Source organism: Poeciliopsis prolifica, unplaced genomic scaffold (assembly GCF_027474105.1).
Source record: "Poeciliopsis prolifica strain line A6 unplaced genomic scaffold, Auburn_PproV2 SCAFFOLD020, whole genome shotgun sequence".
NCBI classification, from domain to species: Eukaryota; Metazoa; Chordata; class Actinopteri; order Cyprinodontiformes; family Poeciliidae; genus Poeciliopsis; species Poeciliopsis prolifica.
Genome location: NW_026562395.1, coordinates 4,568,482 through 4,591,950, shown reverse-complemented (window position 1 = coordinate 4,591,950; position 23,469 = coordinate 4,568,482). Strand labels below are relative to the sequence as shown.

The window sequence follows — 23,469 nt, the reverse complement described above, 5'->3', positions numbered from 1 at the left end:
GCACGAAGGAAATGCTCCTCCATGGAAAAAGCCTAACTCAGCGCAATCCGCTCAAACTTCCCCATTTAGCAGCCTTCCTATCTCCAAAGAGCACAGCCGGCATGCCTCCATCAGCCCGCATTTGTGCTCAGCTGGCTGCCGGGCGGCCGAAGACAGCTTGATAATGGGCCTCCACTCAGCGCGTCTGCTTTTTATAAATGTGCACGGTCGGAAGATGAATGAGATTCCTCATTCAATGAGGTAAGAGGAAATTGGTTCGTTGGCACTGCCTTTGTGCGCGGGCTCGATGTAAACAGTGAACATATTGTTTGGGCCCTAATGGAATCCTCAGGTCGAGGACGGAGGCCCGTGATGGATGGCTCCTTATCTCGGCTCCACAAGGAAGCAAACCCCAAAAGCATTAAGCTGCATTGAGTCGCTGCAGCGCGGCTTCCTGCCCGTTGGGAGTCGAGGGAGGAGGAGAGCTTAGTTTGTCTGGTCGACGCCTGTTGGTGATGCTCCGCCGTCATATCTCTGCTCAGAGGCTGCAGGGCAATGAGACGCTGCTGCAGGAGAGTGAGCAGAGCAGAGAGCGAGATCGTTTTCCCTTTAATCTTCTGTTTGCTATTTTTCTTTAATAAAAACAAATGTAAAAAAATAGTCAACTCATCCTGGTACATTAAATGACAAATTTTATTTAAGAAAAAAAGAAACTTAATTTATATAAACAGTAGCTAATGTAGTAGTTGGGGGTTTCATGTTGTTTTTAGTTTACTTTTTCTTTTTACCTGTTATGAAACCAAGGATAATTGATAATGAAGGAAAGCTGAGATTGATCCAATGATCCCGTCAACCATTGTTAGAAATCTCTAACAAGCTGACCTTTAAGAGGCTGATTGAATTTTACAAAACAAGTTAAAAACAAAAAAAACCTTTAGAGACTGTCGGATCAGGAGGATCCAAATGATTGTGGACATATTTGGCCAACAGAGCAGCTACTGATCATAGCTTTATCTCTCTTGTATTGCATGGTGGGGGTTCTCTTATGGTGTTGAAATGTTTTGCTCAGAAATGTGCGTGGATTTAATTCAAATTAACCATCTGAAATGACATAAAACATCTGTTTAGAATCTGCAATGGGTCAATTTAGGGGGTAGTTAAAGTCCTTTTTACTGCCAAAAATCTCTGAATTTATTCATTTATTTATTATTTTGATAAAAAGAAAACATTTCTGAGTTTGAAAAGTCAAAAACTTGCTTGAAAATTTTTTTTAGACAAAGTAAAAACTTGGAAATTTTTGTTTTACTCGTCCAAAAAATGTCATCTTTTGGAAAACTTTCCGATTTTCAGCTTTTGAAACACAGACCTCTTCAAACTGTTTGCAGAATATTTTTCAGACTAATCTCAAAATGTCTTAGTTTTTTGGCGGAAATTTTGCTCTGTATGTTCTCATCCACAGTGGCTCTAATACACCATCATAAGAATGTCTGTGCACTGTGAAGAATTTACATCAGTTACAATAACACTCACTTAATTTCCCTATGAATCTCATTGAATTCGGATTTAAAAAGTGAAGGGTGTGAATATTTTTGGAGTGACGCTGCTACCCCGGAGCGAATCTGAGCAGAAAGGACAAACTGAGGACATTGGAGGGAACATGTGACAAATCAAATAACCTTAGGTTTGTCAACATTGAACATAAAAGGAGAAAATTGCCAAAATGATGTTGCCGTGTTGGTTGGTGAGACAATATAAGCAATGAATAGCAGGCACAGTAAAGTTCTTCCTGTTTTTCGCCATTAAAGATTGTTACACCTGTCTAATTCTTCTCTCCATGAGAGATTATCCAGACCGGAGGCTTCCTCTTTCCGGGTCGTGGGTCAAGCAAGCATGATAGACAGACCTGACAGGCAGACCGCTTCGCAGAGAGCTGCGGCCACTGTGCGCCTCTGAGCTGCTCGTATATTGATGAACGAGTCCTGGCCTGCATATGCACAGGAGAGGAACTAACGATGAGAACGCGTTTGAGTGACAGCCGGAAAGACGAGCTGCCCAGGTGCATGCTGCTGGCACAGGATGCGAGTTTGACAGATTCAATTTGACTATCGGGCCCGCTGAGCAAAGCCTCACGCTGAATTACAATGGGAAAAGTAAATTTGGTTCTGAGAACGAATCGGTGCGCTGTCACAAAGGCCCAAGCTGTGAAACCCTTAACGCAATTAACGAACACCCGGTGGCACAGAAACGAAGCAGCCTTTCACAAGCACAGCAAATGCAACAAGACAGGCAGCCATTTTGAACGACTCGTTAGTCTCCGTGCTGCGTTGATGGAGGATCCAAACGCAGCGAGGTGGGGACGGCGAGTAGGTCGTAAGTTTTAATAAAAAAACCAAGAGCAAAAAGATAAAAATAGATTTATAAATATTTATAGGAAACACAGGGAGCCAGAGCAGAACAAAAAACAAAAAAAACACTGGAAGCAGGAACACATCCAGCAGAGTGAAACAGGTGGAGAAATAAGCGAAAACTAGACTAAGAAGAACTGAATTAAGTTAAATAAAAAAGGGAAACAAAGCTGATATAATCAAAGAAAGATGAAAATGAGAGTCACCTTCTGGTGACATTGTAACAGATCGTTTCTCAGGACGTGGCTTGTGTGTGTGTGTGAATTCAGACGAGCATCATTCATATGCTGCCCCTCTTATTTGCCCCACTTTAGATGCCACTGAAGTGTGGAAAAATGGTTGCTTGCCGAGACTTCCCATCGCGACGACTCTTAATGCGCTGTCAGGGGGGATGGGAGGAGGAACCGGTTCTCCTGGCAATTTCATTAGATGACATCAAAGCAGGAAAACCGCAAAAGAGAGCGGCAAGGGGTGTTCTCTGATGAGGAAATATCAGGCCATTAGAGTTTCACTGCAGGGGGAAAAAAAATCAGAAGTGACAGGGAGACGTAGAGTTTTTTTGTTTTTTGTTTTTTATTTTTTATAAGACGCTTTTCTCCACAGGGGAAAAATAGCATTCGCTGGCTTTCAGATCGTGATGCAACACAGAGCAAATAGATCATTCTATCTTTTAAAAACATGTTTGTGTGAGCGGAGGCATTTAGGAAACACTGCCAAACCAACAGGGGCCTTATGGCTGCCTGTCACCACCTGATGCGAGTCGCTGAGTGATGCAAGTCACGACCGGCTGTGAGTCGGGAGGAAGTTAATACCTGATGGGAATTGAGAATCCAACCGACGCCATCTTCTCTCCACTCGGAGATATGTCGTGCCTGGAGACAATATTGATTTCCTCCACGACTCCGAGCTTTACCGGGAGTTCGTGGCGTAGTAGTAGCCGTGAAGTCAAGGAAAACAACGTCAACTGGCTTTCAATGCGCTTTACGAGTGAAAACCTGAGAATCGTAGAGCACAATTTACATTTAGTTCTCGCTATTAGAGCTCGGCGAAGGCCTCAGATGTTTCACAGAGGTCGTTGGAGAACCAAACAGCATCGAAAAGAACAGAAATAACAGAAAATAGAATGTAAATGCTACATATTTGAGGATAAAGTCATTAGATTACTTAGTAATGTTCCAAAATTTCTTAGAAATGGAAGGAGTATCACTAAAATTGAGATCTACCAATTAGCAGATTTAGTTTTCATTTTAGACAATAATAATGTTCTGGAGCCGCCAAGCCGGAATCATGACGTAAATATGATAGATTATCTGAAAGAGGAGCTAAAAATGAAGATGGAGAAAAGCCTTCCCACCTCAATTAATACCAGTCAAAACATGCTGAATCAAAAACCCGTCCCGTTATCTTTTGAGATATCTCTCTCTCAGTTCCGATCAGCAACAAACTTCTTGATTGAATTAAAATACGTGTGAATGAGTCGGTGCTTGACATTGCCTGCCTTTCGCACTTACGCTTAAAAAAAGATACATATAGACAAACCAGAGAACTCTGGAAGTCAGAAAAGGTTCAGCCGAACCTGATTTAATCCCTTTGACAAACAGCAGCTCTGATTAGGAGCTAATGCATAGTTGTGAGTGCGGTGCAGGGATAAAAATCATCACTGATTTCTTCTCCATTCAATTCTGTATTATTTTCCATCTTATCAGAAGGATTTTTGCAGTCATTTTCAAGAGCTGAAGCCCGATGAGGCTATATTTTCCTTCTGACCCCCGGCTTTCACCCTATTAGAGCAGAGTCCTTATCAGCTTCATCAGGCTGGGAACGGAGAGACACTCAGTGGCCTTCATGTGCAATGATAAGAGCTGACCAGGCTAAGCGTCCATCATCCCAGACCAGAGGTCACGACCTTGAGAGGAATGTTAGAAAGAGTTAGAAATCGAATCATGAGCTGTTGTCATCAGTGTCTTTCGGTGTGGCGTCCACTAAAACACACCGAGTGCCTAACCAGCCTCACCTAATGCTGCACCATTACCCGGCAGCATCGACTCCTCCGATTGGAAATCTGTTGAGAGACTGGGACGCTTGCCCTTTGAGCTGTCCAACAGCGCCATCTAGGAGGTTGAGACGAGAAACAAAAAAAAGGGCTGTTTGCAAATGCAGTTGCCTATTTTGCATTTTGAAGAGTCTGCAAAAGACTCCACTTGCACACCCAAATGCAAATGCACCCAAATAAAAAGGGCAGGATTTGCACCGCCGCCACGCTGCATGAACACTCACCGACGCGCATGCTGACAGGCACGTTTCACAAGACCGAACAGGAAGAGGGAAGGAGGCAAGACTTGGAATTCTCTCTCCAGTTTCCCAGCACTAAATGAATAGTCAGCTCAATAGTATCTGCAAGTCAATGCTGAACATTAACTTCTGAATATTACAACTACCGTGTGCGCTTTGAAGTGGGACGATTTTATTAGACAGTTCAGCGACACATGAGGTTTGTTGCATTGTAAGTTGAAATGAACTTTCTTTAAGAATTCTGCAGGGGATCAGATGACATCATCAATGTAGAGAATGCTGATGAGCAACTTTATTATTTTGAAAACACACATGTATTTTTTTTTTCTCTTTTACAAAATTGTAATCAAATTGTAGTGCAATAACAAGGCTCTATTTAATTTTTTAAAATAATAAAATAAAATAAACTGTCAAATAAAGCATAGAATAACACCAAAAACAGTGTAAATAAATAATCGGAATAAATATTGAAACACATCAAATTCTGTGATGTCATTATTGACAGTAGTTGCCTTACCTGCAATAAAAAGATCTTATAACACCATGAACTTGTTGAAAATATAAGCCACCTGGAGTAATTTGCAGATCGACTGATCATAGAAACATGACTCTCCATGACACGTCTCCACTGCATCGACACTTTGCTTTGCACTTGGTTACGTAAGGCTTGAGTGCAGAGTTTTTGCAGAGCCAGCCTGCAGGCTTTGGTGCTCGGTTTTGTACTTTTGGCCCTGGGAGTGGCTGCGTGCAACACGTAAATTCAGTGATTTGAATATTTCTGTCACTACAGTGTTACCTAATGTAAGAACTAAAACTAAAACTGTGAGCTGTCGTTTAGATTTCATTCTTGGAACATTGGTGTTTCAGAAGACATAAGGACAGCTGAGCGTGTTAATGATTGCAAATATCAATGAAAATCACCGAGGCTATCTTTTTTTTTTTAGATATTTTTGTTCTTACTTTTTCTTGCTTGTCTAGTTTAATTATCTTTATTTGCTTCTATTGCACTTTTGCAATTTAAAAGGTCATCATAAGTCAAACGTAATTGCAGCCTTATCTCTTCCTTTGAGTTAAAGCTGACATATTAAAGTACTTTTTTTTTCCTTATTATTGTTTTAGAATTGCTTTGTTGTTTAACTATTTAAATCTTTTACTGGTTACAAATACAAATGGAAAAGTGATATTTCACGTGTGATTGTATTCTTCACGTTGTAAATTAAAATTCAGTTGTTTATTTAATATTTGGTTTTGTATTTACAAGCTGCATTTTTGAATTGTGGTTATTTTAGAGCTATGTATAGATAATATAGAAAGTTCTCTATAAACCAAATCTGGTTCATATTTGCTGAACGAACGCCAAAACAAAACAATATTATGGTGATTTTCCTCCTCTCCGCTTCCCTAACCTTATTTTACTTGCATAGCACACCTTTACCTTTGTGTATTTTTCCAATTCAACTCAGCAGCCTCACTGGAAAAGGTTCGCTGTCCTGAAAGGTTACCATAGGTTATATCTGTGTGGGCTGAGCTTCACAGCGTCTCACGCTTTAAGAAAGACTGAAAAAACGTAAGAGCTCTCACAGTGTTCCAAAAGACGACGAAAGAACTCCGACAAATAAAATGCTGTTCAGATTCTGATAATAATGATTACTGTTCAAATAGACGATCTTTGCGTTAGCTTCACGCTATTGGTTGATAGAACCACACAGGGGCGTGGATTTCAGGCAACCTCGGCGCAGTCACAGGGCAGAGTGGGCGTTGAATCTGTACTCACCCCACCCCTCCTTATCTCAAATCCTGACTTCACGTTCTCAAACGCTACACAAGTTGAGTCCACTCAATTCGTGAAATTTTCCCGGGGGAAACATGACGGAAAGCTCCTCGACGAAGCTCCTGAACGGAGACGCCTGCCGCCGGACGTTGAACGGGAAGAACGCGAGTAAAAATGGCTACGTGAAGAAGAACCGTTGTCTGTTTCAGCAGCCACAGAAGTGCCGTCGCTCCGGGGAGAAGGTAAGGCCTAACCGTCACGGAGAGAAGACCGGAAGAGGCAAGCAACACACAGCGCTCCTTTCTATTTTGTATTTCATAAATTAAACACAGCGTCCGATTCGTCCTATAACGTATATATTTATGTTTTGCCGTGTTTATATAGCGGCTAAATTCTTGCGTGGGAGTGGTTTCCCTGAGCAGGAACGTGTAAGGCGCGGCTGCTTGTCAGTATAACAATAAGTCTCTGCTAATGTCATCGTAATTACCCTGTACAGCTAGCTCCCAACGCTCCTTCCTGGGACTTGACGCAAACATTTTGTATTAGACATTAGCCGTGGCGCATGGCACACGTTTTTTTTTTTCGTTTCTTGTTCGAAATGTAAATCCTGAAATGCCGGCGTTGCGTTCACAATTGTCCGTTTCATAGAGGGCTGCTGGAACGGCCAGCCTTCACTTATGTAATTTCGACACTGTTGTGGACTGAGAAACCTGATCAGGGACGATTGTAGTGACGACTTCACCCTCCTCCATCTCCTGCAACTTTACACCCTGTTGTTTCCATGCCGTATGCGCAGCCCGGTGAGGTTAGACGGGTCTTCCCTTTGCTGACTTCAGTTTGAAGAGGACAAGTGTGTCGGAGGTGGTGTCTGTCGGAGGGAGGCTCGGCGGTGCTTCGACTTGTCCCATCAGCTGGAGTGTCTCCAGGCTTGAAAGGGCGCTGTCCATTTTCGCAGTTTGGTTTTTCTTAAATGGCACACATTCTTCATTCGGGTGTGAACTCCTCTCTCTATCCAGAGGAAGATCAGAGTGGATGTCATACTTCACTGGTTCAATTGTTGTCATCCACCGGGTTCTTGTTTTGAGCAGATCAGGAGGTTAAGGCAGAGATGCAATCCTATCACAGCTCAAGTTGCTTTCAGTAAGAGGTGGGATTCATGGCGTCAAAAGGAAGAACGTTTCCTGGCTTGTCACCATCCTGGAGTTGTAAATTGCAAAGAGTCTAAAGTAGAAATGCACCACCAGCATAATATTTACAAATGCCTTCCAGATGCAGTGTTTTGCGATCGCTGAAGTTGCTGGTTCTGATTCCAAACCGTCTCTTCCATCGAGAACGGAGGTCTTCTGACAGATTTAAAGAGCTGCAGCAAAAGCAAATGAGGTGGATTCGCAACGGATTGCGTCGTGTGTGGGACATAGAAACTTGAGCCATTGCTGTGTCATTGCCAGGCCTGTCACAACAGCGTATGAATTGACTCAGAGATTAAACGATAACATTGTTGTTTCGAGACCATTTTTAAGAAATACATTGGTAGGGCATAATAATGTAAGTTCACTCTCTCAAACATCTATAAACTTTAATTTTGTAAAGGACTCTTTACATTAGAATCGGAAGATATTTTAAACAGAAGTAACAATAATGGCCAATAAATTGCACATCACAAAAACATAAATCAAATGAACTACAAAGTTTCTAAACAAAAATAGCCCTTCAAAAAATATTAATCATCAGAATGGAAATTATTACACTCCTTTTAATTGATCATGCAATGAATTGATATATTGCTTATTGCGACAGGTTTCGTCATGACGGATATGGCACTGTCATAGAACAACAATGTCTTCAGTCAGAGGCTTCTTTGGATTCTTTGCAAGCCTGACTGCTACTGGAGGTCCTTTCTGCTCACAGCCTCGTCACTCGAAACAACTCTTTGAAGATAATTTGATGATATTAGTTATGGTATTTGATTTCCCTTTGGGATAAATGAGGTATTTTGGATTTGAAGAGATTTTGGACTGTCTGATCACTGGTCAGAGCTTGTCCGGCTGATAATTGCACGTCCAAATTTCTAACCATTTTTGTGTGGTCTCTTCATAAACAGCGTTGTGGCTCCTTTCATTGGATTTGGTCGATAGAAGTATCCAAAGAGTGACGCTGCGTAATTCCACTTTTCTACATGAAGTTAGATATTATTCAAAACTCTAATCCATTTCTAGTTGTAAATGTTTTTAACCCTGTTTTTTTTTTTTCTCAACACATTTGACGTAATTCTGACACGGGGGGAAAAACGTCCCGATACGGGAATCCGAAAGGCACGTAAACAATCCCCTCAGACTGTCTCCACACTGGGTCAGCACTTTTAATTATTTTTTCTTTTTGCAAACAGAATTCTGGCTTTCTTATTTATTGTCCAGTTTGAGCCAAACACGATGTGCTTACACCACAAGCTTCCCCCTATTGTGTACACAATGTAATCTGATCGTCTGCCACCGAGATGCAGAACAAGCAAGTGAAACATTCTCTTCACTTCTCCTGGTGCCCACTTCACTGTAATCTCTGTTTAGCCGCTTAATTTGTTTGTATCTTTTCCTCTTAAAGGTTCGTTTTGAGTTTCTTTTTCTTCTTCTCCCATCAACTCCCAACTGTCCACCATGTGGAGTATTTTCTCTGCTGCTTCAGAGCAGAACCTGTGTGGCAGACTTTTAGAATGCACAGACGATACACACAGCGCACTTAGAGCTGCTCAGAGGTATTTCTTTGAGAAGCATGACCGGTCACATGAGAAGTGGCTGCTTGTCTGCCGGGCAGAGCTGGTAATGAGCGACCGCACTCGAGTTGAAATTCCTCCAGTTCAGCTCAAAATTCTGCTTACATGTTCTCCTCCGACCAGATTTAAGTTCCCCTGCATTCCAAGATCAATACATTTACAACTCTGGATTAATGACTTCTCTGCTAACCGGTGTGTGCAAGAGACCGGGTCTTTTTAAAAGAAAAAAAGAAAATGCATTGGAGTCCCGATTTACTGTTTAACCTTTTCTAAGATAAAGAGTTTAATACGTAATCCCTGCTGTTCTGTAACGCGCGAGGAGCCTGTCTATTGTTTTATTGGTGTGTCCTTTCCATGACTCGTCTGACCTCCAGCATAGATAAATAGTTATCTTTTTTAATGATGTGACGTTATGTTTACCGTCACATTATTGTTCAATGACGTAAGCAATTAAAAGTTGTCACATTCGTTTTTGTATTTATCCTTTTAAACTTAACAAAGTTTGAGAGTTCAGGGAAAGTCAGAAAGTCAAATTAAGACAAGAAAATATGTCGAAACCCTGTTTATGGCTTGTGTGCAGTATAAACGTTGCTTTCATTTGGACTTCTGAAAACGTCCATTTCTCGTTCCCCAGAAGCAAAATGCGACCCATAATCCCAGGTTGTACAAGAAGCCGTTCGTGGAGTCGTTCGAGGAGACGCCTCTGCTGGTGGCTGTGCTCACCTACATGGGCTACGGCATCCTCACCGTCTTCGGCTACCTCAGAGACTTCCTCCGCCACTGGAACATCGAGAAGTGCCATGTGGCTCGAGAGAGAGACGAACAGAAGGTGAAGCAGCTTTTTTTTTTTTTTTTTTTTTTTTTTTTGCGTGTTTGATACGTGGAAGATATCAGATATCGTAGTAGATTCTTTGAGGAGTTTTGACAGAAATCGAAGCGTTTCCCTCTGTCTGGTTCGTGTTTTCTTTACAGTTGTTTATTTTCCAGAAAATGCTGCTAAAAGAATCTTCCTGTTAAGAAGCTACCAGCTCTTCACTGCAAAAACTCAACATTTTACCAAGTGTTTTTTTTCTGCCCAGTTCTTATTGCAAATGTCCCAACACACTTGAAATGAGATCAAAACTAACTTAAAAGTCACTTTTCAGCAAGAAATAGGATTTAGTTTTGAGTCAATAATACTAGAATGTTGATGATAAAAAGTGCTAGCCATGACATTTTTCCCACACTGTAAGTTTAACTTTATTGTTTCACTGGGAGGTTATGTCACTTGTAGTTTGCACTTTATCAATATTAAGGAATTATTGACTTAAAACAAGCTCCTACTTTATGCTGTAAGGTAGTTTTTTATTTTTTTAAAAAAATCTTATTTCAAGTGTCTTAAGATAATTTGCACCAGAAACTAGACAAAAAAATACTTGATAACATTTTGTGTTCTGGCAGTTTTATCATTTTGTCTGTGTTTTCGCCTTTCATTGCCTTCAGACCGATTTATCTTGTCAGATATGTCCTTTTGCTCGGAACACAGATAACTTGTGCATACCGGAATGTCACGATAAGCGTAGAAATATTTCCTCCACTCGCCACAGGATTTCGTGCCTCTCTATCAGGACTTTGAAAACTTCTACACCAGGAACCTGTACATGCGGATCCGGGACAACTGGAACCGGCCCATCTGCAGCACCCCCGGAGCCAAGATGGACCTCGTGGAGAGAGTTACCCACAACTACAACTGGACGTTTGAGTAGGTTGCTGCGTTGTGTATTTCTGTTGGCATTTTTTTGTTCGTTTTGAGGAAAGTATGTCTCAAAATGAAAATAAGTGCATGTTCTCTTCTACCAACTGAGCTACATTCCACCTCTGTCATTTCAATAGTTGTGATATAGTTGTGGTTTTCCCGGCGTACAGTGGCAGTTTGTGATGATGCTGATCTAGGCTCACGCCCAGTGGTTGCTTAAGTAGCACCCTGCACAGATTGACTTCATTTGTGATTCAGGAAGTTATTTTGTACGCACCGGTATCTGTCACACGGTCTTTATCTTAAAAAATAAAGACATTAAAACACAGTTTGTTATGTCTTAATGTGGTTACAGTGACCCTGTAAATCATCTTGGAACGAGTTAAAAGGCGTGGCGCCAGACTAATTTTTTCCCACTATTTGTGATTATCTATTATCTCGAGAAAATGGAACGCGTAATATTCAAAACACTAACGTTAATGAATATCTCAACTCTTTCACAACGACTGAAAGGAGTGCAGGGCGTTCGTCACTATTTATGTAGACAAACAGCTCTGTTAAAATTCTGGCTGAGTCATATGCCTTCCAGTTTATCACGTCGGTATGAGAAGTATCTACAAGAGTGCTGGGAGCTTTTTTTTTTTTTTTGTTAAATAAACTCTCATTGTCAGTGTAGATGAAGACAAAAGCAGGTAAAGCATAAACACTTAATAATAAAAGTAGATGTAGTCAAAGTCTGACCCAATCTTAGCTTTTATGGTCTCTTTAGTAATTATAAATAATTAAATTGGAATAAAAAAAATAAAAAAAACTGAACTTTCACAACAAGTAAATGTTTATAGAAAAATGAACAAAACACTGATTTCTCAGAAACAACCCAAAGTCATACACTTATTTATCTAAAGACGAAGAGATGTAGCCGAATCCTCCAGGTTATTAGACATATATAAGATCTTCCATTTCTTTCTACTATATCTTTACTAAAACCGTCTCCATTGAATATTGAATGAGGAAAAGCTCAGGTTTACTATTATATCTTTAAACCAGAAATGTTTTTTTTTTAAACATAAGCATTTGTTTGTCATGGTCTGTTATTATTTGTCATCCAGGCTGAAGTCACATTTTGTGGGAGAGCAGTCAATGGCACATAGTTCCTCTGATATTAAGGATTCTGCTATTATTATTATTATTATTGTTGTTGTTGGAGTTGCCATTTTAAAGTGTCTGTAGCAACTGTATGTGTGCGATTGGTGCAGTTAGGAGTTAGCATATGCAAAAACAGCAGTCTCTTTTTATCCCCTGTTCGTTTATCGTTAACTGCTATATTTGAAAGAAAAAAAAAGACAATTGGATTCTACTAAATCGTGAAACAGAGTGGCTTTGCTGTGATTTGTTCATCTTCCTGTCATTTTCTGACATCTAACTTCCCGTTTCAGGCAGCCTGAATGAAAACAAACCCATCACTGCAAAAACATGGTTTCCTTTCCAGAAGCCTCCTACATTCTTTGTGCTTCCTCTCGCTTGAGTTTTCAAAATGCCAGTGCAGAAAACAGCTAGCCAAATATTTCTTCTGCCGTAATAACCTCCTGACTGAAGAGTGTTGTTACTGCAACCACCAGACGTTTAGGTATGGTGCGTTCACAGACTCGGGAGGGCATGTGGAAAAATTAAATGTAGTTTCCAGCCAACTGTTTACAGTGAACGTAAAATCAATGCTCTGGCAATTAAAGCAGACATTCTTCTGACGCTTCATCTATTTTTGGTTTCAGGCACACCGGCAGGGTGGTGAAGGACGTCATCAATATGGGGTCATACAACTACCTCGGCTTTGCTGAGAACACTGGCACTTGTGCCGATGCTGCTATCGAAGTCACACAGAAATATGGAGTCGGCGTGGGAAGCACTCGCTGTGAGATGGGTAGGTTTAATCATCCTGTAAGTTCGTTTGTAAGTTGATTTGATGTAGTTTTTTTTCCCCAGCTGCTACATCAGTTTTTAAACAAACAACAGTTGTGTATTTCGTAAATAAAAGGGTGCAGCGAGGATTAAAATTGAACACTCTCTCTTCTTCGTAATTTTTTTTTTTTACAGGCAACCTGGACATCCACGAGGAGCTGGAAGAGTTGGTGGCCAGGTTTCTGGGTGTCGAGTCGTCCATGGCCTTTGGGATGGGCTTTGCTACCAACTCCATGAACATTCCTGCTCTCACTGGGAAGGTGGGGGTGGGAGAGTTTTTGTCTCTTCCTTTGTGTTTTGTTATTTGTTCCCTGCTGAATCTTGCGTAACTCCTTCCTTTTGAACGTGTGGGCGTTCCTGTCCAGTTATCCTGGCCTTCTTCCTGCAACAAGTTTCACTGTTACTGGAAAACCTGCCGCATCGTCTGCGTAAATGGCTCAGTCGCGTGTTCAAAGAGGAAGGCCGGCAGCTTCCGGTTCAAGCTTTGAAAGCACTCTGAGTGCAAAGGGTTGACGACTGATGTCAGGGCTGCTTTGACTGGATTCATTGTACGCAGCGCGAGCCAACAGAATCATTTCCTGACTGAAAACAAGTGGAGAACAATTAAGAGTCGGAGAGAGGAGCAAGACATGCACAAGTTGTTCATAAATTCCCAGCTCTGACTGCGCTTTCGTTGCTCGTTTACATTCTTATGAGCCCACCTTTACAGCCCAAATCTGTGTTATGCAACATGCTTGTTTGCTCTTTGGCCACAGGAAGTTACGTAAACTGAATCATTTCTTTTGCAGAATGTTTGCCTTTGTATTTATTTCTATGGGCTTTTCAGATTTAGGGGCGTCGCTAAATGAAATCCCATAACATTCACCATTCAAAGAAAGATAATGGTGTGTCTCTTTTTACTCAAAGCGCAAAGTAGTGATTTGTAATAGAATGCAATCTGACATTTTAAAAGTCTAAATTTGGGAAGCATTATTTACAGTTGAAACCAGATATTTTAAGACACCTAATGAAAAAAAAAAACAGACATTTTTTTTCTGTCTGTCTGAAGATAAATCAGACCAAACCTTTCTGGTTTTGGGCCAGTTAGGATTACCAAAATGATTTGTATTTGCATAATATCATGTCATTTAACAAAAATTCAAGATTTTTTTTTTCCCCAACCTTCTTTTTGTGGATTGTGTTCAAGCATTTAATTTGAGCAGGAAAGTCATTTACCTTAATGATAGTTGTTTGGATTATTTCAAACAACTATCAGTGAATGTTTATTATTCGTAACGGCTCGATAAGTTATGTCGAGGTTTTCTTATTTTTTATACTCTAAACAAAGTTATTGAAATTGTTACATAATAATTTAACAGTAATAAACAACATCACTTCATAGGGAATGAAACAAGTTTTTTTTTTTTTTGGTTTATTGGTATTGTTTTTATCTCTGTGGTGGAAAAGTTGAAAAACTCCCCTTGGAAATGCTTGAAAAGTGCTTCGGTTTTACTGTGGGAATCGCATTTGAGCCCTAAATAATGTAATTACGGGGCCAAAGAAAAACTGTTGCTCAACACCAACAACTCAAGCATCTGAATCCCTGGATTAGCTGGTTTCGCAAGTGATACTAATAGATAATGTTTGCACGTGGGTGCATAAAATAAGATCACGTAGCAAAACGGAAGTTAACTCCTGGTTCTTGCCGTAGGGTTGTCTCATCCTGAGTGACGAGCTGAACCACGCTTCGTTGGTCCTGGGCGCTCGGCTGTCTGGCTCCACGATCCGAGTCTTCAAGCACAACAGTGAGTGACTTCTCTCACTTCTGTCTGAAATGGGAACGAACACACGGCATGAGAGAACACCCAACGTGTGTAGAAATACTAATCCTCTTGATTACATCCACTCTTTCAACACTGTTCAACAATCACCTATGAAAAAGGATTTATCCTGGTGGTGAGGACAGACGTAACGACATGGGTGTGTGTCGATCGCTGCTAATTTCACATTGTCTCGACTTGTCCAACTCTTCCATCAAGTTTTTCGACTGCTATTCTAAAAGTTGAAAGGATCTGTATGATTTCTGTTTTCCAGAAGTCTGCGAAAATTTAATTTGCCTTCATTTCCCCAAAGTTGATACTTTGAAGAGCTTAATCAGTTGCACCGGCGGTGGTCAGATATATGGACGTCAAATGTCATCATAGTTGTCCATTTTCTCTTCTAAAGTCTTCTGGTAACATAACTGTTCCCGTCTCCTACTCGCCTCTGCAGACATGCAAAGCCTGGAGAAGCTGCTTAGAGACGCTATTGTTCACGGACAGCCCAGAACCCACAGACCCTGGAAGAAGATCCTGATTGTGGTGGAGGGCATTTACAGGTATGTCTGCTGGTCGCACGAACGTTGGCTGAGTTAGCATGATTGAAAAAGAAGATTTTTTTCCCTCTGTTTTACTGCCAGACAAACCGTTTTCAGGCAGGTTGTGTTCTAAATGAAGTAACTGTGAAATTGCCATTAGCCTTCCTTTCTACCAAGTCCCAGTCTGAAGCAGATCGAAGAATGTCTCTAAATATATTTGCATGCTCCAGATATCACAATGGTTCTTTCAAAAGCGCTGTCAGGGAAGCGGCGTTGCAATTACTTGCTTAATAAAATCCAAGGAGCAACAAAGATAAATTCACTTTAGCAAGTGTTGCTGTTTGGTTGGAGAGGAAGTTAACGCTTTTGAATGCATTTCATTTCATCAAAATGGCTGCTGACATCCCCGCTAGGTATTGGTTTCCACTAATCAGGTCTAAACTATTGCCATGCAGTTTTTGATTTAACTTTGTCTTCTTGATTTAAAAAGAGCCCTTTGCCTTTGAAAAGAACATTTGTGCATTATCAAAAATGCATTGAGCAATTTTCTTGTACCTGCGTTGAGTGTAGCATTTTGTATTGTCAATTATTGGGCTTCAATTTTATTGGATATCTTTCAAGGTAATGGATCTTACCTTGAAAGGTGCTTTCAAGGTAAAATGAGTTGCTAATGTTATCTTTTTGTTGCGGTCATCAAATTCATTAGTTTACAGAAGTTCTTTGTCTTAAGACCAAGTGATAGAGACAAGAGAAGGAAGATTTCAAAAGTAAAAGTACAGAACAGTTTGCATGAGGAAATGAAAAAAATACTTGACTGTAAATCAATTAAAAACATCATAAGATCAAAATAAATAAAGTCTTAAAACCTTTTGAGCTAATAATGAGGAGAATCATATATTTTGAAACTTTTATTGATAATTCAATGTATAAAGCTGTAAAAATTCATTCTGTAATCATTGAGAAAGGGACCAGATTTTTTGTCATCTTCCTGTACCCTTATGACTCACGTGTATTAAGGATTGTTGTAGGAGTGTTTGTGGGTTGGTGGTGAAATTTAAACTGAGTCAATAAACGGACTGATTTAGATTTCTTTAAACCTCAAAGCATGGAGGGGTCCATCATCCGCCTGCCTGAGGTCATCGCCCTGAAGAAGCGCTACAAGGCGTACCTGTACCTGGACGAGGCCCACAGCATCGGCGCTCTCGGCCCAAACGGCAGAGGAGTGGTGGACTACTTCGGCCTGGACCCCAAGGATGTCGACATCATGATGGGAACGTTCACAAAGAGCTTCGGCGCTGCCGGTGGATACATCGGAGGCAAAAAGGTCAGCAGCGAAACCTCTGGAGGGATAGCTGTGAAAACCCGTAAAAGTAGAAGTTGTGATTCAAGTAGTTTGAGTGCTTAATCATCCTCAGCAGATTGGGCAAGTTTCCTGTTTTTACTGCGTCATATGGTGTTGGTCAACACTGTTGCCAAAAAAACAGAAATCCAGTTTTTTGTTTCTTGAAAAGTTGAGCTCGGATCATCCAGTTGTTGTTTTAACCATTCAAGAAGAAAAGGCCTATTAGATTTTGTTGTTTCATAGCACTTTCTCTCCATATAGAAGAGCTCCTAAGGTAGTGAAAAGTCAACTGAAGCACAATTTACTACTTTCAAATTTGTGTTTCCAGACAATATTTATTCCAATTCCAATATGATGAAAAAATGACCGAGTACCAAGTTGTATTTGTCTTTATATACTTACAACAGTCAAAAACTAATTTGACTGATTTCTCTGTCAGGAGCTGATCGACTACCTGCGCAGCCACTCTCACAGTGCTGTGTACGCCACATCCATGCCCCCTCCTGTGGCCCAGCAGATAATCACCTCCATGAAGATCATTATGGGAGAGGATGGAACAACTCTGGGTACGTGTCAGAAAAGCACCAGTAGGAAAAATTTCTCAAATTAAACCAATATATCACCTTGCATTGAGATCACTGCTTTCTTTTGATTAGAAATATGCAACTTTCATACTTGGTTTCAGTTTTTCGGTTAAAAAAAAAAGACTGCAAGTGTTTGGTTCAACCACAAGATGGCGGTAAGCCCGTACTTTACATTGCAAGACTTCACCAGAGAATTCATTCTGGAGCCAAAGATTGTTCCTCTCAGTTCCCATGAGCCCTGCCAGACTCACCAGCACATAAAAAGTAGCTGGACTGCTTTATTACAAATTAAGACATCTGTGATGTACTTCTAAGCACTGCATTAGCAAAGTCTAATTAAATTCAAAGTTCTTTTAAACTCGTCGGCTTTTGAAGAACGCTGTTATTAGGAGATTCCTTTCAGTAAAAATGGCATCGTTTTCTTCATAAATTCACCTTTTTTCTTTCTTTTTTTGTTAATCGTAAACCCTCGCCTTGTTTTTTTGTTCAGCTTTGGGCCAGGCTATTGGAAAGACCTCTACCTATTCCCTTTTATCACTTTCACATGTGCGCTCTGTTTTTTTTTGTTGTTGCTTTCACACTGTGGGTGCAAAGCAGCATGGTGCCTCGCGACCAGACGCCTCTGCAGACCCAACTTTGCTGGACCGTCCTATGCACACAAATAAACGACGAAGCCGTGTTATTCTTTCTGGGGCGGCACCTTCTTTACTTTTTACGAAGCTTGATTGATTCAAACACCCCTACCACCACCCCCCTCCGTCCCTCAACCCGTCCTAAAGCTGATCTAAGATCAGGTTACGCTACTTTTCAAGCCTCCCAGTTGATAGGTACAAGAATAACAACTCCCGCCGCAACCTTTGTAGTGTGCTCTTTCTTGTTTGTCTTCTTTTGTGTTTTTTTTTTGTTTTTTTTCTAAGAAGACAAGGCCTGACCTTGCGGCGAGAATATTAGCTTGACAAGTTTTTCCCACAACCCCCCTGTGGAAAGAGTACCAGTGACAGTATGATTAGTTGCAGCTCAGTCACTGTTTGCAATTCAAGCCCTTTGAAGTTTCAGATGCTGACACAGAGTCAGCGTGACAGTCGGAGCTGCCTGTTAAAGCCCTGTTGGTTTCCATATGTCGCGCACAAAAAGGACGCCAGACGCACGCCTGAATCGAAACGGAAGCTTTAATTGAACGCTTAACGCGTGAACGAGAGGGGCAGGAACAGCGACGCGCTCCCACCCGTGTCCCCCCCCCTGAACAGGACGGCTGAGACGTGCGAAAGCCAGCTTTCTGTTTCTGGCTAGCGGATCACTCTGGGCCAGGAATACCTGTGGATTTCTTCACAATGGAAAATATGTGCGGGTAAATATAAAGCCGGAGTTTGTTGTGTCTCAGGTTGCTTTGAAGCTCCGCTGTTGCTGTTGTGGCTTTTCGAGCTGCGGCCCGGACAGATGTGTGTTGCTGTTGGCACTTCGGGGCACATGGCTATTTGTTTGGTTGGGACGCAGTCGCGTGAATCCGCAGCGTGACATGGCATCGTCCAATATCTGTTTAGTTTCAGCTTGTTGACTATGAACCAAAATAATTTTGTTTGTGTTCAACACTTTTTTTTCACCCCCCCTCAATAGGTAACGGGGTCAACATAAAGAACTGATCTCTTACATGAAAGAGTAGAAAAACAAAAAAGCAAAAATGTATACTCTGATCAGCTGTCGTGTCACTACTTTACTTTCCACTCCACTTTTTTTTCACGACTTGAAATACATTCAAGCAGATTAATGTGTCTGTCGAGTGCGGAAAAAGTGCAAAAGAGTTCTTTCAGCCAGCTGGCAAGTAGTACAAAGCATCAGGTTGGGGAGGGGAAGCGCTTCAGTAGTCATTGCTTTAAAAGTCGTAAAAAAAAGTCTGATCAGTTTGGACCTTTTTTCTTTTTTGTTTTCTGCCATTTCTCTAAAAACAATTCAAACCACAGGAACATTATGGTGCAAAACGGTTTTGAAACCATAACCCTGCAATACTTTGATAATAATGATAACCGGCCCATGCTTACTTTAAATTAGCAAAACTATTAGAGAGTTTTAGGAAGTTATAACTCATTTCTTAAAGGTGTTCGTCGGCTGCGTTTTTCTTTTGTTTGCTAGCTACTTGTGTCTTTTAAGGAAGTTTCACTTTTCAAATGTTCTAAAATCATATCAAGAAATAAGAACCATATGTTCTCAAATAAAAATGCAATTCACAAATATAACATCCCAATAATATGCATTCAATTATGAACTACACATACACTTTGTGAATAAAGTACTATAAATTGATAGTTTTCATATTCGTATTTGCACATTGAGTCTCTTGTCTTTGCGTTTTCTAGGCACCGACCGCCTCCGGCAGCTTTCAGAGAACACCAGATACTTCCGCAGGAGACTCTGCGAAATGGGCTTCATCATCTACGGAAACGACGACTCGCCCGTCGTACCGCTGATGCTCTACATGCCGGCCAAAATCGGGTAAGCGTCGCCGGTTTCGGGTTCCCGTCGAACCCATCGGCTTCGTTTGTTTTGTTTTTTTGCCGCCTTAACGCGAACTGCTCGGGTCGCCTTTGTGTTTCAGGGCTTTCGGCCGGGAAATGTTGAAGAGGAACATCGGCACCGTGGTCGTCGGCTTCCCGGCCACGCCTATAATTGAGTCGAGAGCGCGCTTCTGCGTTTCAGCCGCTCACACCAGAGAAATGCTCGACACCGTAAGTAAATCGCGAGCTGCTGCTCAGCGGCGATCTCAGTTTAAATGATGGAGCTGTAGGCTGGTTTTGAAGTTGTACTTCAGTCCAATTTTCAAAAAATAAGTAATAATTTTACTTATTTTTTTGTAATTCAAGCTTATTTTGATTCCGACACAATCAAAATAGGGCCTGTCTTAATTTATCAAACAGGTAAACTTGTTTAGGGAGGATTCTCTAAACTTTCTAAGTTTGCATTTTATATCAAATAAAATAAAGAGCGCCTCACTTTAGACTTTGTAACTTACTTCTTTTGACTTTCTCTAAATTTCTTTCTATGCTTTGTGGTTCCTTGAATTGCTTACAATCCACAATTATTAATATTCCACATTCTGCCTTGCACCTCAAACAATATTTAAAACACCTGCAAGGTCATACCGTCTTGAAATATTACTGCGTAGCGTGTCTTTAAAGTGTAACAGTTTTATTGAGGCTCCGCTCCGCTTCTCCAAAGACACTTTATTCATCTGTCAGAGGAGGGAGCACATCATCGGCGCCGTTTGTGAATTGTCCGTTTAACGGGTATCGGCCTGCTTTTGGCACTCCGAGGAGCCGCTTTTTTCCGTCTTCGGGAAAGCCAGCCCTCTCCTTTTCTCTCTCCCTGTTCCTCAAAGCATGGAATCAGGAAAAGAAAAAAAAAAAAGGTCAGGAGGAAGGTAAATTGTTTCCAGGTGCCCTGCAGTATGTTGCAATACTGATAGGGTCTCTGGTGGAAAGGAGCGGTGATGCGGGGGGGGTAGGGAAAGCTTTTTTTTTTTTTTTTGTTCAATGCTGTTTTTGTTTTTTTACACTGAGCCTTCTGTTCACCTTTCACCTCCGCTTTCCCACTCTGACATGTCCACACATCCCCACCTCCATTTGACTGGCACAAATAAAGCCTCTCCCGAGTCTTCACTAATATCAACCTCCTATTTCCTGTTTCGTTTCGTTTTGAAGGCTCTGGAGGCCATTAGTGAAGTGGGCGACCTGCTGCAGCTGAAGTACTCCAGACGGGAACAACCTCTCCCCTCTCAGGGATGGATGTCTGAAGAGAGCCTCCTTCAGGACTGAACCAGCTCCCATCTTTTATTTCCTCCTTCCTAACCTCTCTGCACAACACACATCCCGATAGATTAATTTATCCGATGACAAACACTTGGAGCCTGTCTCACCCACTCAGCTGCTCCGTGTCTGCGAGAAGCGAACCTGTGGCCTGCGACCTGTTCGCAAGACTCGTCACAAAGTGTTTCCAGGGCATTGCTCGCTTCCTCACACGTCATGTCTTAAATCTTTTTATATATCTCTGTTTATAGAGATATATATATAAAAAATATATATATATAATACGTTTTATTTGTGCAATAAAAAAAGAGAAAAGATTTCAAGAAGCCTAAAACAAAGTAGGGGGAGCTCTGATGTGGAGAAGAGATCTGATCCTAGCCTTTTTGCACGAGACAAACCTGATGCGTGTAAATATTATTTATCGCAAAAGGAAAGGCGTATTATTTCACACACACACAGACGATTCCCGGTGTGTTTTGATCCGATCGCTTCTACTTGAATCTGCTCATAGAATATTGGATTTTCTTTTTGTTGTTTTGTTTGTTCCCCCCCCAACCAAAGGTTATTGCATATGTATAGATATATTTTCTACATTTCTCTTGAAATGCAAAGCAGATATTTCCAAAAGAAAAACATGTAACTGGGGGGAAGAAAAAAAAAAAGACAAAAAAATCCCAGGAGCAAGACTGACGAAAAATATTTTTTTACCGCTTATTTTCTATTAATAGTCCTGCAGCCTAATTTACTGTTTACACCTGCACTCAAACACTTGAGCCAAGTGTCTTTAACATTTCTTTGAGGTAAACGGCCAACATGTATATTCTCCATTCTGCTCACTAAAGTGCTTCTATGTGAATATCCGAGCATGACGACGCGCTGCAACTTCGGTCTGTATGCATGACGATGCTGCTCCAAACCTCATCCGATATGTACAGAACACTTTTTATTTATTGAAGAACGCCGTCTCGTCGTTTCGCTATCTGTTTTTGAAAGGCAGCTCTAAAACATGCTACAGTCGAGAAGATCTATTGGAATCAATTACACGCGTTAACATCCGCACTGTACCACTGACAGGCGCTCGAAATGCCGAATGACGTTGGTAGGAAAGTTTTATGTACATCCACGTAAATATATACTCTGAATGTTCTTTATTTATTGTTTTTTTTTTTCACCATGATTTTTACATTTTGTGATCATCCACTGAAACAGCATTCCATAATCATTTTTTGCTTTCAGTGTGTAGCTGTCATTTTGATCAGTTTTTATGTTGTTGTTTTTTTGGTAAACCGTCTGCTGTCCAGTTTCAATGTGAGTCATTTTTGTTCTGTCACTACTGTTGTCAGCTGAAGGTGTTGGTTGTTGGTCAGAAAGTTGTCTGTTGTCTGTCAACGTGTTCTTTTATGCTGATAAAAAAAAATATCAACAAACATTAACGGCTTTGTTTTCTTTTTGCTTTTTTTCGTCCTCCACACATCCATCGTACCCTACGGTGGCATATTTATCCAATGCATCTCACTTCATCCTGTAATACGTTGAACAGTATTTTTTTGTTTTTTTGGGTGGGTGGGTGAAGTTTATAAAATGTGGAAAACATGATCATAAGTGCATAAAAAGGATTTTCTTCCAAGGAGAAGTTTCTCGTCGAGCGGACCGTTGGGAGTTTGCAGTTGCGCCTTGGTTGCAAATTGGGTTTATTGTTGGAAGAAAAGCTCAAATTGGTCAGGTGTTTGCAATAAACAGCAGAAACTGTTTGGGAAAACCTAATATTACGGGAACTTCGTCATCATTGAACGCTACTTAACGGCAAACATTTGCAAACCGAGAGTGGTCCGATGCAATGGCTTTATTTGGCTGCATCGGGTCGAGATGCAGCGCCTCAAATACCTGGACGGCCCACAGGAACATTTCTTTGTGTATTGCAAACATTGTGGGTACAAAGTTCAGATGTTGTCCAAAAAATATAGAAATATAGCAAAGACCTTGACTTTTCCTAGAGTTACAAATGGAAACATATCTGCGATTTTTCAAATACGGACCTTTGCTCCCTGGTCAAGGTTCTTATCATCGTTTGCCACCAGATTACCGTGGAGACAGGTGGTCAGTAAACCGCGGTTGGTGTCGATTCGACTCCCAAACGGGGAAATAACTCCCGAGCACGTCTGAAAGTACAACAAGGCTTCGGTTTCTGGATGATGCTGGAGTGGCCCATCATATCGTTGCCTGACTTGAACTTTGCTGAAAATCTGTGGTGTGGTTTGAAAAGGTGCTTGCGGCACCCCAGCCTAGCATTAGAAAGGAACTGGAGGACTTTGCTTGTAATTAATCAGGCTAAGTTTCCTCAGGAACACTGCTCCCAGCTGCTGTCTGACTACCAATCACGTTTGCAGAAGTAATGTTTTCTTTGTCTTTTTTTCTTTTGAGACTTGAGTAGTCATGAAATGTAAAATCCAGCGTTTGATGTGGAGAAGTCACTCATAATATTAGTCATGAGCTCTTTAAATTATTA

General features: G+C 41.1%; 1 protein-coding gene and 1 long non-coding RNA gene across 5 annotated transcripts; one reads left to right on the top strand and one right to left on the bottom strand.

Annotated features, from left to right (window-relative positions):
- Window positions 1-3,010: 3,010 nt before the first annotated feature.
- On the bottom strand, window positions 3,011-6,544 carry LOC129369066 (uncharacterized). Of its 3 annotated transcripts, XR_008606915.1 has the most exons (4): window positions 5,194-5,532; window positions 4,662-4,778; window positions 4,399-4,495; window positions 3,011-4,290 (listed from the first exon to the last, which is right to left on the bottom strand). It is a non-coding gene; the product is annotated as an uncharacterized LOC129369066 (long non-coding RNA). The 3 variants fall into 3 exon arrangements; XR_008606913.1 differs by lacking the exons at window positions 4,662-4,778; window positions 5,194-5,532 and adding an exon at window positions 6,451-6,544; XR_008606914.1 differs by lacking the exon at window positions 5,194-5,532 and having other exon boundaries at window positions 4,662-4,909.
- sptlc2b (serine palmitoyltransferase, long chain base subunit 2b) lies at window positions 6,406-22,396 on the top strand. Of its 2 annotated transcripts, none has more exons than XM_055044374.1 (12): window positions 6,406-6,689; window positions 9,849-10,043; window positions 10,801-10,955; window positions 12,719-12,867; window positions 13,041-13,165; window positions 14,596-14,689; window positions 15,156-15,261; window positions 16,345-16,564; window positions 17,022-17,148; window positions 19,518-19,653; window positions 19,757-19,886; window positions 20,859-22,396. In XM_055044374.1, exons 1-12 carry the CDS (start codon window positions 6,543-6,545, stop codon window positions 20,970-20,972), a joined length of 1,698 nt encoding a protein of 565 aa, XP_054900349.1. In that variant the 5' UTR covers window positions 6,406-6,542; the 3' UTR covers window positions 20,973-22,396. The 2 variants fall into 2 exon arrangements, with proteins under 2 accessions (XP_054900349.1, XP_054900350.1); XM_055044375.1 differs by lacking the exon at window positions 6,406-6,689 and adding an exon at window positions 6,739-8,796.
- The last annotated feature ends 1,073 nt before the right edge of the window (window positions 22,397-23,469 follow it).

What these genes read in the sequence shown, in the direction of transcription:
- sptlc2b (XM_055044374.1), top strand. Translation starts at nt 6,543, where the DNA reads ATGACGGAAAGCTCCTCGACGAAGCTCCTGAACGGAGACGCCTGCCGC. An exon ending in GTGGTGGAGGGCATTTACAG is followed by an intron (nt 15,262 to 16,344) that starts GTATGTCTGCTG and finishes TAAACCTCAAAG; the next exon opens with CATGGAGGGGTCCATCATCC. An exon ending in AGAGGATGGAACAACTCTGG is followed by an intron (nt 17,149 to 19,517) that starts GTACGTGTCAGA and finishes TGCGTTTTCTAG; the next exon opens with GCACCGACCGCCTCCGGCAG.